The sequence below is a fragment of the Dysidea avara genome, chromosome 10 (assembly GCF_963678975.1).
Source record: "Dysidea avara chromosome 10, odDysAvar1.4, whole genome shotgun sequence".
Taxonomy (NCBI): Eukaryota; Metazoa; Porifera; class Demospongiae; order Dictyoceratida; family Dysideidae; genus Dysidea; species Dysidea avara.
In genome coordinates this window covers 11,100,731-11,115,857 of record NC_089281.1, presented here as the reverse complement: position 1 = coordinate 11,115,857, position 15,127 = coordinate 11,100,731, and the positions used below count along the sequence as shown (strand labels likewise).

At 39.3% G+C, this 15,127-nt stretch overlaps 2 protein-coding genes across 2 annotated transcripts in view; one reads left to right on the top strand and one right to left on the bottom strand.

Moving 5' to 3' along the window:
* LOC136269159 (serine/threonine-protein kinase D3-like) overlaps positions 1-1,077 on the bottom strand; it is an 11,862-nt gene extending 10,785 nt beyond the window's left edge. The window contains exons 1-4 of the mRNA XM_066064641.1: positions 927-1,077; positions 447-628; positions 236-368; positions 13-147 (exon numbers count right to left, since the gene is read on the bottom strand). Coding sequence (XP_065920713.1) covers positions 13-147; positions 236-368; positions 447-617 — 439 coding nt within the window. The 5' untranslated portion in view covers positions 618-628; positions 927-1,077. The remainder of the gene's footprint in view (positions 1-12; positions 148-235; positions 369-446; positions 629-926) is intronic.
* LOC136269158 (mitogen-activated protein kinase-binding protein 1-like) overlaps positions 1,000-15,127 on the top strand; it is a 27,531-nt gene continuing 13,403 nt past the window's right edge. The window contains exons 1-2 of the mRNA XM_066064640.1: positions 1,000-1,235; positions 6,699-6,790. Coding sequence (XP_065920712.1) covers positions 1,104-1,235; positions 6,699-6,790 — 224 coding nt within the window. The 5' untranslated portion in view covers positions 1,000-1,103. The remainder of the gene's footprint in view (positions 1,236-6,698; positions 6,791-15,127) is intronic.

The window sequence follows — 15,127 nt, the reverse complement described above, 5'->3', positions numbered from 1 at the left end:
GTAGCATCGTACCATCACACTTCAATCCCTGTCTTACTAATCCCATTAACATTACTCCACAGTAGTCACAGAAATTTGGAGCCACATATGAATGAACGTGTAGCGTGTGAGGACATATGTCTTCATCATATTCTTGCTTGCTGGAAGCTGTAAAAAAAGAAGCAAAATACGTACATGTTTGTGGGGGTATGTATGTACGTGTGCAGTGCAAAACAAACATAGTGCTGCAGTATACCTGTTAACACCAGTTCAATAATCATCCCATCTTCAATCTGGTCTGTTTCTGTCAGTGTTACTAGCTTGTCATCTTGTTCATGCTTGTATAACAGAATTTTTGGAGACAGGTCTCCATATGGGTGCTCAGGGAACTAAAAGTGGTAAGTTGTAAAAAACAAATTGTTTGATCACTCAATGATGTAAACAACAATGTAAACAACAGGACATACCCTGAGGTCTAACAGATCACACATGTATTCCTGCAGGATCTCCGGTGTGAGACATAATGCATCTTCTCCAATAAATGGTATCTCCTCGCGAAAAAGACCGCACTGAAACTTAACCACCTTCTTAGGAGTATTGGGCACTTCAGAAGTGCTGGTCTTTTTCTGCGTACTCATGTTCTAAAGACCTGCAGGAAGATCAAAAGTTACAACTTCTTCTGGCAAACGCTGCGTATAAATGAGGTGAAAATTAGGGCTAAATGCTTTTGTAGACACTGTGGGTACAGCTTGCGGTTTCGCTTTACAATCAATCTGTATAGAAAAGCAATCAACACCTAATGATCTCTGGCGTGATCTCAACTACTGGCTCCACTGCTAGCTACGCCGATGGAGTCAATGCCGCATCTAAATTTCGATTTGAACTATCCGGTATAAAATGCTAACACAAAGTGGTACAGCTATTTATAATACACGCACGCTGCTTACCAATCTGGGTCGGAGCCTATGCTTCTATAAACTATCGTTCCTCCTAAAATTCCACAATCACAATACGCCCGTGTTATACACCCGGATACTGTAGTAGTTTTGGGAGAAAGTTTTGAGGTGCGCTTTAAAAAGATTGGAACTAAATGTTTGAATGACGTGCTAAAAGATTCACTGATAATGTCGCTTTCTTCTAAAAAGAGATCACTCAAGAGGGCTTCAGAAGGACCCCCGACTTCGCCGTCACATGTTACAATTCTGGCAAGAAAGAAAAGACAACAGGCGGAACTGGCCATGAAAGCAACTGAAAAGGTTTTGTTATATCACAATGTTACTATGGTTACTCCAATCCTGCAACTCCTTATAAGTACTAGCCTGTCCCATGGGTTGGAAGTGTGCAGTGCAGTTTTTTTGAAGGGCTGTTGGAGCTATATATTACTCATAGACACACAATGTGTGTCTACAATAATATGACGATGTATTAATTGTTGCATAGATAATAGTGTATTATCTGTGATTGACATTGTGTGCATGATGAGCTGTAGGGAGTGACATCCTGGTGCAAATCTACTCCATCAAGCATTAGAAAAACTTGTTAACACATGGAATATGAAAGAAAAAAAAAATTGACCATAAATGTTAGGGCTGTGAATCAGTTATGCAATAATTCTTTATTACTGACACAATGATTGATAATCACACTATACATGCAACAGACAATTTCAGTTTTGTCATAAAAGGTGCAGTGCATGAGAGAGGCTGTTTATTGTTTTTACTAGGGCTGAAGCAGATATCTGTAGTAATATGATAGTATTTCATTACCCAAATAGTAATTTGAAGCCATCAGGATAGTTGCTAATGTTCAAAGCAATTTCATGATGATTTGCAAAGTTTTTATATACACTAATCATTATACTACAATCCTATGATTACTATACTTGCTTCTGATCAAAATTATGAGTATAGTGATCGCAAATATGTCATGTTTTTTTATAGCAGTCATTATCTATAGGATATCCAGTTTAGGATATCCAGATAATAAAAATTATAGCCGTTTCAGCTCTAGTTTGTACATCGCAAAGCCACTTTTTACCATCAATTTTTAAAGTATGTTTGATTGATCAATAAATTTTAAAAATTAAGCATTAATCACCTGGTTATAATAGGGAGCCAATAATCAATTATGTATACTCAGCTCTAGTAAATATGTTCATATACAAATGTGTAAATAAGCAAACATTTGCAGTTATTATAGTCGTAACTAGAAGACAACTGATAGTCATACCATTGTTCTTGAGAGTATCATCCCAAGCTTGACAACCACAGTGTAGTCACCATGGAAAATCATGTACAACAATTATTAGAGTAATGTATGCATATTTAAAAACTTGTTTTTATGTAAAAGCCTATAAAAAAATCTGTGTAATGCAAACAGAGTATTGCTTCATTGCTCTAAAGTTGTGATGTGTAAGTGTCCTGGTATCAAATACACTAATTCAATAAAATATAATATGGTTTGCAATTTTTTTGTAATAATGTTAAGGTGCGATGCAATAATAGAATTCTCTATATACCTTTGTAACTTTGACACTTTATACTATTTTACTTTGCATGGAAGTGCTTTATTTTCCATAAAGTAACAAGTTTTCCATAAAGTACAGTTGTGTGAAGTGTATAGCAAAATTATTTGCACATTCATTTATGTTGCCATATTAATCCTAGATGTGTGTTGTACAAAATGTACTGATAATCTGGTGGATGAAAACCGAAAGTTCTTGAGATGAACAATCTTAAGAAAGGGCAATATAACACTAAAAACATTGTTTATTTGATCGTACGAAAAGTATTACACTTGTAGAGAGGTCTCCAGACTAATTACTTTTGCCTCGTGCTGTAATAGACTCTCAACCACACAAACTTTGTGCTTAGATTTCTGTACCTCATAAATATGAATATAGTACTTTGTGGGGGAGTATTAAAGTGCTGAAAATGTGCTGTATTTGCAAGGGTTCTGTGTGAAAAGTACAGTACAGTTTAGTGGAAGATACAGTACTTAAAGTTATGAAAGTGTTATAAAATAATCCTGGATGGTTCGTCATAGTAAATCGCAAAAATTAGCCTAGCTGCTATTAGAAAAATTATGTACCGTATTTATGTTGCACCTTCAATAGTAGCCACACTTGAGTGTACCGCAATCAATTTCAAAAATGATGGCTTAAACAGTGTTTTCGAGCATCGAGTGGTGGGCGATTTCGAATAGTCGCCACATCGATTTTTGGAATTAAGCCTGCGTTTAACCAAGTAAATACGATATATAGTATAATTATTTAATTTTTAAATGAAGTAAGGACCAAAAAGTAGTGAAACAAGAGATGAATGATAGTATTACAGCATAGTTCAGTGGGAAATCCCCACTTTGGCATTTGTCATGACATGCCAATGTACTATAGGGGTTTTCATGCTGTGATATCACCATTCATCACCTGTTTCACTACTTTTTATCTCCTACTCAGTATTTCATTTTTAATGAAACAGTTTTTGTTATAGCATACAGCTATGATGTACATGTGTAACTTTTCTATTATAGGATATCGTACATGACTGTTCTAATAGGGTGACTGCTGTATTAGAGTATCTCAACTCTCCTATGTAATTACTTAAGGGGCGTGGTCAGTATGCTTTATTTTCACTGTGTTATCATTATATATAAATATATAGAAGGGAGTTTGGTCATCATGTTTGAGTAAATAGGTTGTCAAGAGGTGTGGTCTCTGCACTCAATCATTATTAGTCAACCTAGATCGTTAAAGGGCATTTTTCCCAGGCTAGATGGAATGCTCTTACCACCACCCCCAGTGTGGTCTTGAACCTATCGTGAAGCTACAGGTATTTACTGGGTAACTCTTACAGTAGCGTAAGTGCTTCAAATAATTTTGTGACATCTAAATATGCTCAGCATTTATTACTCGATCTACTTCAGTTTTGGGTGTCAGACTATCAAAATTACTTGCATGCACTAAAATATAACCCGGGGGGGGGGGGGGGGGGCTGTGTTAGTCTCTCAACACTTTACACAGTCATACATACACACAATAGTGCTTTAAGTAAATATGTAAATGTGTTGTACCTATGTACAGTACCTTTGTAAGGGGTATAAGACAACTCCACAGTAAAGAAATGTGAGTATACATATCAAAGAATACAGTAATGGAAGTAGTTTCCCTTATAAAAATTATTGCTTGTTGCCAGCCTTCTGCAAGCCTGTCAATGTTATAATGTCACTATAGTATGTTCACGTTGAGCTGAATCCTGAAAAACAGCTAAAAATTAAAAGTGGATTTTTTCTCAACAGAGTTAACATTTCTGCCGACCAGATGATTATTGGTAACAGCAAAGGTGTCAACAACAGACATGTACGGTTTGGCTCCATTACAAGTTCGGGAAAGGGCTCTGATGGACACTGTACTTATATGGCTTCTCCATAGGAAATGTATTGTGAAAATTTTGATTGGCCGTAAATATTATGTCAAACATTTGAACAACAAGATTTTGAAATATTTTTAGCGGATCAAGCAGTACTACAAATGAGCCAAATTTCAAGATCGTGTGTAATTGCATCCATGAGTTATTAAATGTTTTTGAGGATTCAGCTCAACGTGAACATACTATAGCCTGTCACAGCACTGTATTCTGGATTACACTGTTGTACCATTCCTGGGGCAGGCCTGTCTGGCAGGATTGCTGCAGGATGGTAATAGTATTGTAGCAGGTATGTAATTTCAATTTACAGGCCTGTCACAGTCAAGGACCAGTGTATCCTGCAAAAAAAATTGTACAACAGGGCTGGAACACATACATGTAATTTGTTGCTATGGTGACCACTGTTGCTACTGGTTACTGTATTGTTTAGTTACTATACTAACTAGCCCACATAGTATTACACCATACCAAGAGTACATAATAAAAATAGGGAGGGAGAGTGTCTAACTGCCAATACAGCCTGTACAAAATCACTGTGTATTATTGAATAGACAATGATCTTTGAACAAATTAACACTTTTGCTGATGATAGAGATCTGTTGATAGGTGTTGAGTGCTGTTGATAAGTGCTGAATAACGTAAAGCTTTTGCTCTACCAATGTGTGGATTGTCTATAATATGCAGTGATTTTGGCTGAGGGGGGAGTTTGTAAAAGGCAGAACTAAGGAATAACTCGAGTCACAACGAATGGGCGTTTTATATCAATATGGCTTCTTATGCTATGTTAGGGTGATTGTACTGTTACAGCTGTGAACTCATCCGTCGTGGATATCCCTGCAATGTTAGGGCGATTGCGTGTACTGTTACAGTTGTGAACTACACTGCTTCGTCGCTCATAGCCGTCCTAGCGAAGTGATTACTATACGCTCTTACTACTACTGTATGTAGCTAAGTATCATTGCGCTAGCACAGCTAGAATATACAGTAGTTAGCTATTAGTTTCGTTTTAAGTCTTCATCCTTCCAGTGGAGGGATGAAGTGAAACGGCTGTCACGCCCCCTTTTGCTTGCGACATTGGTACCATACTTTACATACAGTAGTAGCTAGTAAGAGCTATAATCAAATGTAATTTTGCACTTTGTAAGCGGGTACTGTATGTTAAGTATGGTACCAACGTCATGAGCAAAGGGGGCGTGGCAGTCGTTTCGTTTCATCCCTCCAATGGAAGGATGAAGACTCGAAAACGAAACTAATGGCTAACTACTATATATTCTAGCTTAGCTACATACAGTAGTAGTAAGAGCGTATAGTAATCATTTCGCTAGGACATCTATGAGTGACGAGGCTGTGTAGTTCACAGCTGTAATAGTACACGCAATCACCCTACATTGTAAGGATATCTACGAGGGATGAGTTCACAGCTGTAACAGTACAATCACCCTAACATTGCATAAGCCATATAAATGCCCGTTCGTTGTGATGCGAGTTATTCCGCTATTCCTTGCTATTCCTTATTCCGTCTTTTACAAACTCCCGGCTGAAGGTGTCCTAGTTAGACACTCTCCCTCCCTATTTTTATTATGTACTCTTGACCATACTGACTAACTTGCCACTCCATCTTCCTATTATGTTAAAGGTTTCATTTATAATCTTACTATAACAAGTAAACTTTTCATTGTGGGATTCAAAATGCAGCAGTGTTTACAGGCCTATGTCAGTTAGCAGTGCTTGAAATAATGGTCAGACATCTGACATTTTCCGACCAAAATTGGTGTTTGTCCGAACATGTTCTAGTTTGGTCAGACATTATGTCCTACCAAAATTGGTATAAACTTTACTCAGACAAATGCATGTCAGACTTAATTATAATAATTTTTCATGGTAAAAGTATTCAATGTCTGAACAAGTTTTATAAATGTCTGATCAAAATAGTTTAGTTTAGGTGCTATGTCCTAGCATTTTTGTCTGCTTATTTCAAGCACTGAGTTAGTACAGGCCTGGTACAGGACTTTACATCCACACCTTGAAATGAATGAATCTTTACAGGCCTGCCACAGGATTTGACTATTTTACAGGCTTGTTACAGGCCTGTATAAAATGCAACACAAGCCTGTTGTACACAATAGAGCATGTTACAGGCCTGCTAACATACAAAACGGCTAATTGCATGCCTGTACCAGGACTAAATTTTTGTAAGGGTTTCCTTTAAGTTTGTGTTTATTATTGTTGTAATTGCATTAAAGTTCTTAATGCGTAAATTTGTTGAATTATGGTATGTTTGTTTCTTATGTAAAGGTTGTTTTGGAGAAGATACTTGGTCTGACTACTGTTAACAACAATGGCTTAACCATGTGTCCAGTTACCGGCTTTATAGCTTACCCAGCAGGGTTAGTGTATCAAACTGTATGTGAATTATTACATGTATAATAGCATACTTACTTTGTGTATACAGTAAAACCATGTATTAGTCTTACATGGTCCCCCTGTTTTATTGATCAGCCACTGCTGCTACATATCATCTCTTGCAGTAGCTGCTTATAATCTCTAATCAAAGGGATTTTGCATTGATGAATGCTGTGCAGAGAGTAGGGTCTAGCCATGTCCTTTTACAGTACATAATAGAGCCCCACAAAAGAACAGTATTGTCAAGACATCATAATCATACATATTCGTACTGTATAGTAGGGACGATGAAGGTGTGGGTGTGGTCTGCGATAAATATCACCCAAACCCCTGCCTCGATTTTTCCTCACAATGACATGACAGTATTGGTTGAGTAAAATCAAGCCCAAAAGTGCCTTCAGATTGACCCGGAACGTTTTTGTCAAGTTGCTACAGAATTTTAATTTTATTTTACAGAATTTCCTACTGCCTGCCTGATGCGTTCAGTCAAGCATAGCAGAGAATTGGGTAGAACTGCAGTCCTACTTCTTTCACAAAAATGTTTCAAATTCACTTAAGAAGAAACCTTTGGTATATTGATAAACATACAATGCATGCTATTGGCTTGCCTTTTATCCTTCTGTACCAGTGAAGGTTCTTCATCAATAGTAGGGCTTCCATCCACAGGCGTGGCAACATTATGCAATATAATATTGCATAATGCCGTACACTCATGGACATGTGTTGTAGACATTGCAGCTGAGCTTTCCAATATCATTAGAGGCAAGTGTTTTGCTGTTAACAAAGTTAACTTAACTACTTGCATTTCTGAACGTCTGCTGTGACCAAGGCATTGTTCACTACATGCAGGTGCGCTGGGATCCAGGCTTCTAAAAGGTGAAGTTCCACTCTTAATGGTAGACTTCCCCAGCAATGTTTCACTGTACCATTTAGGCCTTTAGAAATGTAACTGAAGCCTTTAACAGTTGCTTAGAAGATAAAGACGATAAATATTTTGGGGCACTTATCACAGAAAGATAACAGATATTTGAAGTATTATTGCTGTAAACAAAAGTAGAGGTAAATGTTTTGTCTTGTAGTAAGTGTTCTGTGACCGATAAACTGATTTTAGCTTTATCGAGAAGAAAAATTTGTCAGCAGTTAAGCTCAGCCAAGTGGGGTCCATGGAACCCTTTGTGCCCCCCCAGATCCACCCCTGCACTAGCTGCTTCTCTTGTTCACTTCATCTTTATCCAGACTGGTAGCATGCTTTCCTTCATGATTTTCTTCACATGATGTGTCAAGCACCCCACATATAGTTATAGCTAAGTGCTACTATTACCATGTAAACAAAGTTAGTAAGATAACTTGATGAATTTCTAAGTGAATACAGTTTAGCAATAATAATTATGTGGTTTGTTATACATTTAGCTAATCGGCAAAGATTTGCTGACTACTTGCATATACCCGTATAGTGCTGTTATTAACTATAATTGTGTAATATTGTGATCAGTTTTGTGAAAAGGAGTCTTCCTGCCTACACATCCAATTTATCAACTTTAACAATTCATAGCTTCAGACAGATTGAAGGAAACTAATGAATTCAATAGTTAGCGCCAACATTGCTAAGTGGATTTATTTAGCTCATATATGGATGAGTGTTAAAGACCTGTTTTCAAAAATCCAGTTAGATTAATTTGCACTACTATACAGTGTGTTTAGTGGTCATTAACTTTCAGAAAAAAAAGTATAGGAATTTTAAACTAGAGTAGGGACAACATAGTACCACCACTGAAACAAGCCAGATTGGAGTAGTAGGTAATGTCCAATTGCTGTAAAACAATAAGAAGCAAATATCCCTACTGTGCTGTGGAGATTGCAATGTACAGTGGGGATATCTGCTTCTTATTGTTTTACAGCAATTGGACATTGCATACTACTTGTAATATTATAGACTCTTGGTACAGTATTATGGTGTCACTATAATGATAGGATCGTGAAGTACGTATGCTGTTGCTCAAGACTTATTTGATATGGCCATTGTATTGGATAAGTGGACAAGGTTTCACTGTAAAGAGAAAGTTACTAAGTTATGCACAACTGACACAAATCATTGTAAATGTGTGCGTGCGTGAGTGTGTGTGGTGTATTGTATGTATGTGTTTATGGAGGTGGCATGGTAATTGGAGACAGGAAAGGATGTACTGTAAGACTTCAATGCTCTATTGTCTCCATAAAAGACAGTGGAAATGGTTCCATTTACAAACCGACACTTACAATGATGCACACCACACTGTGATAGTATTTCTATCAGTAATGAATCTTTGATCCTATATTTCCCAGCTTGTGTAGAACTAGAAACCATCAATAAACACAGATGTCATATAATACATGTGGTGTGATACGTACTAAAACAATTATTCAGCTCCTTCCTCATAGATGCAATAAACCCACTATACCCCACAATAACTTGGAGACGTGTAGCTGCCAAGTGCGGCTACCAGTTTATACTATCAACAAGTACACAGAAAAATTTGGAATTTTCAACTAGAGTAGGACCATAGCACATTGATAAAAAGTACTGAAACAAGCTGGAGTAGTGCACAATATTAAATCACAGTAAAAACAATAAGAAGTGTTATATCCCTACAGTACTTATTGTTTTACTGTGATTTAATATTGTGCACTACTCCAGCTTGTTTCAGTACTTTTTATCGATGTGCTATGGTCCCTACTCTAGTTGAAAATTCCAAATTTTTATTTTTCTGTGTACTTGTTTGTTAACCTTTTTTTGTAATTAATAATTATGACTGGTGAACCGACGCATACCGCATCTGGAAATGGCACCGTGCCCCCCGTATATCAATTATCGCCTGAAAAGTGAAGTATCCATTACGCTTCGTTGTCAGCTATGTTCAATCCGTTAACACTGCATTTCAGATCAAAAACTGTTCGAAAGCACTTCTGCAATCTATGCACACCAAAAAAAAAGAAATGATGCCGCGTGCCCCAGTTATATCAATTATTGTCTGAAAAGTGAAGTATCCATTATTATGCCTCGTTGTCGGCAATGTTCAACCCATTACACAGCAGTGCGAATCAAGAACTGTTCGAAAAGTATCTCTGCAATCAAAGTAGCCACTATGAAAAATACGGACGATTTCCGTTACAAATGGAAGCCATCAAATGCTACCGCCAAATCAACACTTTTCGCTGTCAGCAAAGATGAATGGGACACAAAGGAAGACACTGGTAAGTCCATGAAGAATGCATTGTACGTACTGCGGTATGCCAAAAGGCACCTCTCGGGCAGAAGCAATGTCGAACTGTGAAAAAATGAAGCCTGTAGCCTTAGCCGTTATTGAGTTACGCTTGTCTGAAGGCATCAGTCAGTTACTCACTTAGTCAGTTACTCAGTCAGTAGAAAATTCTGTTAAATAAATTATTTTTAAAATTCCATAGCAACTTGTTGAAAACGTTTCGGGTCGATCTGAAGGCTTGTTTGGGCTTAGTTTTACCTAACCAATACTGCCTCATCGTCGTCAAGGAAAATTGAGGTTAGTTTTTGGGTGATGTTATTTCGTGGGCCACGCCTACTCCTTTGTGGTTCGTACTGTATACACTAGAATTAATACACTAGACTTACAATACATTTACAAACCACAGTGACTTGAGCAAATACAGCTGTTATGTTGCCTAGGAGGGTGGGGGCCCGCACAGTGCAATTAATTTTGGAATCACTGTGCCCAAGTGAGACCAGGGGAAAAAACCAGACAGGCTTCTTTTTTTTGCCTGCCCGGAAAAAACCGTGTGCATCTACCCTCACAAAACTGCATGAAAAAAAAGTATGCTTTAGTCCAAAAGTCCATAACATCAGCACCGCCTTTGACTCTACAAACATCACAAGTGGGAGGGTGGGAGGGAAGGTAGCCTACACTTACGAAAATGACAGTGTAGAATTAAACATGTGTTCACACATTTGACTTTATATACTTAGCTCCCTCGCATGTGCACTTGCATTACGTATTTCGGAAAGAGGTTATTTTCACAAAGCTCAACTGGCATAAAACACACCTCCTTCTTCATACATGCAATAAACCCACTATATCCCACAATAACTTGGAGACGTGTAGCTGCCAAGTGCGGCTACCAGTTCATACTATAAATAACACACTAGAAGTTCAAAGAGCGGGGCAAAGTCAAATCCTAATGCTCTCAGCAAGCCACTCTAAATAAACAATAACTGTGTATAATAGAGCAAAGGACTCCATAAAATAGCCCAAAAATTGCTACCTACCCAGTAGCTGTCACTCTCACTAGTTTAAAGTCAGTAACTGATAGCCGCATCTCCAATGTATCCTTGACATACCCATCCTTTGCGCTTTCTGGTTTCCAGTGGCTGTGACACTTGAATATCCTGTCCGGGACACCTGCTGCTGCCACCACTGTGGCTCCGCCTGCTCTGAGACTATGGGGGCTGAAGTCAACTGGTGGGAACCCCAAGTCTCTCAACTTCTGTTTTAGTAGTTCGGCAAACCTTGTATAATATAGTTTACTCGAAGCTCTCAAGGTTTGGATCTTTTCACTGGTAACTCTTCGAAATAGGTATTTTTCTGCTCCCAAGGGTTATTCCCGCCTTCTCCATGTAGCACTCCAACAAGAAAGTATCTGGAAGCTGATCTAGCAATGACAACTTCATCACCCTCTCTAAGCTGGTCTGATTTACTTTTGGGGATTCGTATTTTCAGATGGTCAGGGTTAAGTGTCAGATCACAAAGCCCGATATTGGACACCTCGCTATACCTCAGGAAGCCCGCAAAGGCCATTGCACACATGGTCACCAGCCTGATACTGGCTAGGGATCCATCTTTCTTAGCATCCTCAACTACCACTTTCACTATATCTACTGTGAAGGGCTCCTTCTTGATGATCAGTTTAGCCAGATATCTCTTGAGCCCAGCTAACACTATCTGGACAAATTGGTCTGCCGTTGGTGATGGCATACCTGCCATGGAGTGGGCCCATGATATTGCATTCACTGCCTCTTCAGTGGCTGCTTTTGAGCCCTTGGTCTTCCCTAAGTGTTTTACACATGTGTGGCTACAACAGGAAATATGCAGTCTGTAACCCAGATTTTCCACCTCCTGTAATTAAACATACGTTCCAGTATTTAGACTGTGAGGTAACAACTCACAGACTCAGACAGTTGGCTTGTGGGCTGATACAATTCGTATAGCTAATAGGTCAGTATTGGACTCACTTTGGAATAGATTACCACCTGATCTTCCTGGGACAAGGTGACACTCAGATTTATCCAACACGACAACTTCTGCTATAAACAGGGCTGAGGTTTGGCCATCAGGAAACAGCATAGGCCAAAAAAGGGGCTGACATCCAATGAAGAACAATGAGTGTGCCTAATGCACAAGTTTTGAGTGCATGTTTGATAGTTCTAGGGATTAGGTAGGGGGGCGGGCAGAGCCATTTGTTCTCACCTGACCAGTCACATATGAATGTGTCCACTGCGTCTGCACCGGTAACGCAAATTAAACCAGGGTAGTTGTGTACTATAAAAACTAGCAAAGCGGTCTACTGTGTGTGGCCCCCACCTGGCAACTAACCTTAAGAATAACTCTAGAGGGACTGCCCAGTCATCCTCAACTATACGGCTCAGCCGGTCTGCTTGCTCATTCTGTGACTTGGGGTCCACTCAGGTTCAATACGGATGTGCCCCTTAACAGCTGTATTAAAAATGGGTAATGCTTCCTCTTGCAACTCTGGTGTCTTACTACCTGTTTGTAGGATACAAACTACATTCGAAAACCACCTGACTCGTTTGTTCATCAGTTTTGGAAGGAGTGATTCAAGCACCATGCGCACTGTTCTCAACTCTCACCAGGTTAACTCTGTGTTGCTTCTTCCATGGTCCAAGGTGCATGTGCTATGTGGCAGCTGTGCTCTGTATCCCCCATAGCCAGTAGAGCTCGCATCTGCATATACCACTCTTACTGCTGAGGAGGTGTGCCATATCCCTTGACCGTTGAAGTTGTCTACTTGACCCAGCCAAAAAGAAATTTCATTCCGGGCTGCAGTAGTTTATGGGAGTCGTTGACACCATGATTGCCTGGAAGCAAGTAAAGCATACATGCTGCATGTCATTAGGCGAGCCAATGGGCCTATGGCAATGGACATGGATATTATTTTACCTGTGATACTAGCAAAGGACCTGGCTTTTATTTGGCTGTCTTGGGCTGCCAACTGCAGCTAGCTTTTTAATGCTGCTAACTTATCTTCAGTGAACCCTGATACAGTGTATCATGAAGCTTCCGCTTGCAATACTGCTGCTTTTTAGATTGACAATTCTCTTTACATGACAATGACACCTAATCTAATGTAGTATCTAATGAGATACTATTTCCATTGTTTTCTGAAGCCAGTGGCCTCATACTTCTCTGTGACTTGTTTCTCAATCTTCTTGCTAGGTTGTTCCTCACTTACTGTACTACTGGCTACCCCATCACTGGGAATGTTGCTGAAAAATTCCTTTTGTTGATCACATCTAATAAACATGTTACTGTTTCCTGTCTCTGGCTCCAAAGCAAGATCTCCTTGTCTTATGTGGAGTACCCATATAGTTTCTCCAATGGCATCTTACTCTCCTTAGACATAGCTATTAGTTGCTCCAGTAGTATCTCATTCTCCTTAGACATGGCTAGTAGTTTCTTCAGTAGCATTTCACTTCCCTTAACAGGTGCAAGCTTGTCTCCACCTTAATTAATTAATTAATTAATTAATTAATTAATAATTATATAATTATCTCTCTTCTTGCCAAGTTGTTCATCATTCACTGCCTCATCCCTATTAGAAAGTGGTTTAAATCTAATATAGCTTCCTGTTTCTGGTACTTGTTTAGCTAGTCACCACTGGATCACCAGTCCAGTCTGCCCTAGGCAGCGCCCAATGCTGATAGTAGGGCTGAATCAGAATTCCCATACACTGGCTGAGACTTTCATCTGTCTGTTCATCATGTACCAGAATTAGCCCCGCCTTAAGGTCTAAGTCACACTAGAAGTGTTAAATACCTCCCCAGGTTCATTAGTCTCATTACTCTGACCTCTTGAACTAGCACATACAGTGTTAACACCCACAGAAGGGTGTTTACCAACACACACATGAACATTATCCTCAGAACACCTCCATGACAAAAAGGATACTTGTCTGGTTGACTTTGGCACTCAGCCCATATGTATCCCATCTTGCCACATTGGTAGCAGGGACCATGGGGCCTTCTGTAGGGTGCCCTAACAAAATTTGGGCAATAGTACTGGTCCTGACAGTAGTACGGGTCCTGGCAGTAGAATTCTTGAGGCCCCTGGTAGCCCATGTATTCCTGGTGGTAGCCCATCTGAGACTGCCTCGGAGGCCTTTTGGATTTTTGTACAGCTTCAGCTTTACGCCTCTTCTTAATACCCGCCTACCTGTTGAAGCTTTCCATTTTCTTGTCATTGACTTTGTCGTTGGTGAAACTGTGGCCAATGTATTCCACTGCGGCCCAGCCATTTTCTGAAGGTGGATATGTTTCTGCCTTTCAGCCAGGGAGGACGCACCTTCTTGTAGCTCCTTGATGACAATTGGCTTCTTCATTGGAGCCAGTTTTCTCAAGTGGTTTGTAGCAGATGACACATGGTCCTGATTCCGACTCCTGAATGTCAAGGTTAACTTGAAACTGCTCCTCGTGTCCTTTTCTCTGGAACTGGAGGGGGCGATCCCATTAAATTCTCTTTAAAGCCCGTTCTGTATTCTCCTTCTGGCTTTCCTTGGTTGCTGCAAATTCGGCTTTAAACTTCACCAACTTCTCTTCCAGTGCTTTACGCGATTGCTCTTGCGACTGCTTAAAACCTTCAAAGCAGGCAAGAAGGTTGTCCAGTAGACAAAGGCATAGTTGCAATTGTCGTAGAAGGGCAAGCACTATATAAACTCAAATGTGTGAACACATGTTTAATTCTATGCTGTCATTTCATAATTGTAGGCTACCTTTTGTTATACTTACCGTGCATGGCACGTGCACTTGCATTACGTATTCCGGAAAGAAGTTATTTTCTGTCTAATTCACAAAGCTCAACCAACATAAAATACACTTATTTGACTATGTGGTTGGTATGACACTATTTAATTTGTTACCACACTATTAGAATAATCATTAGCACTTTGTGCATTGTATTCAGATGGAAAAACCAGCCTTGAAACTTAAGATTGTGAATGAACTGATGTACAGTAGGTGACTTTAAAAAGTTTACATTTGGTTTTGTAAAGACCATTGTAATGCAACAGTTTTACAATGA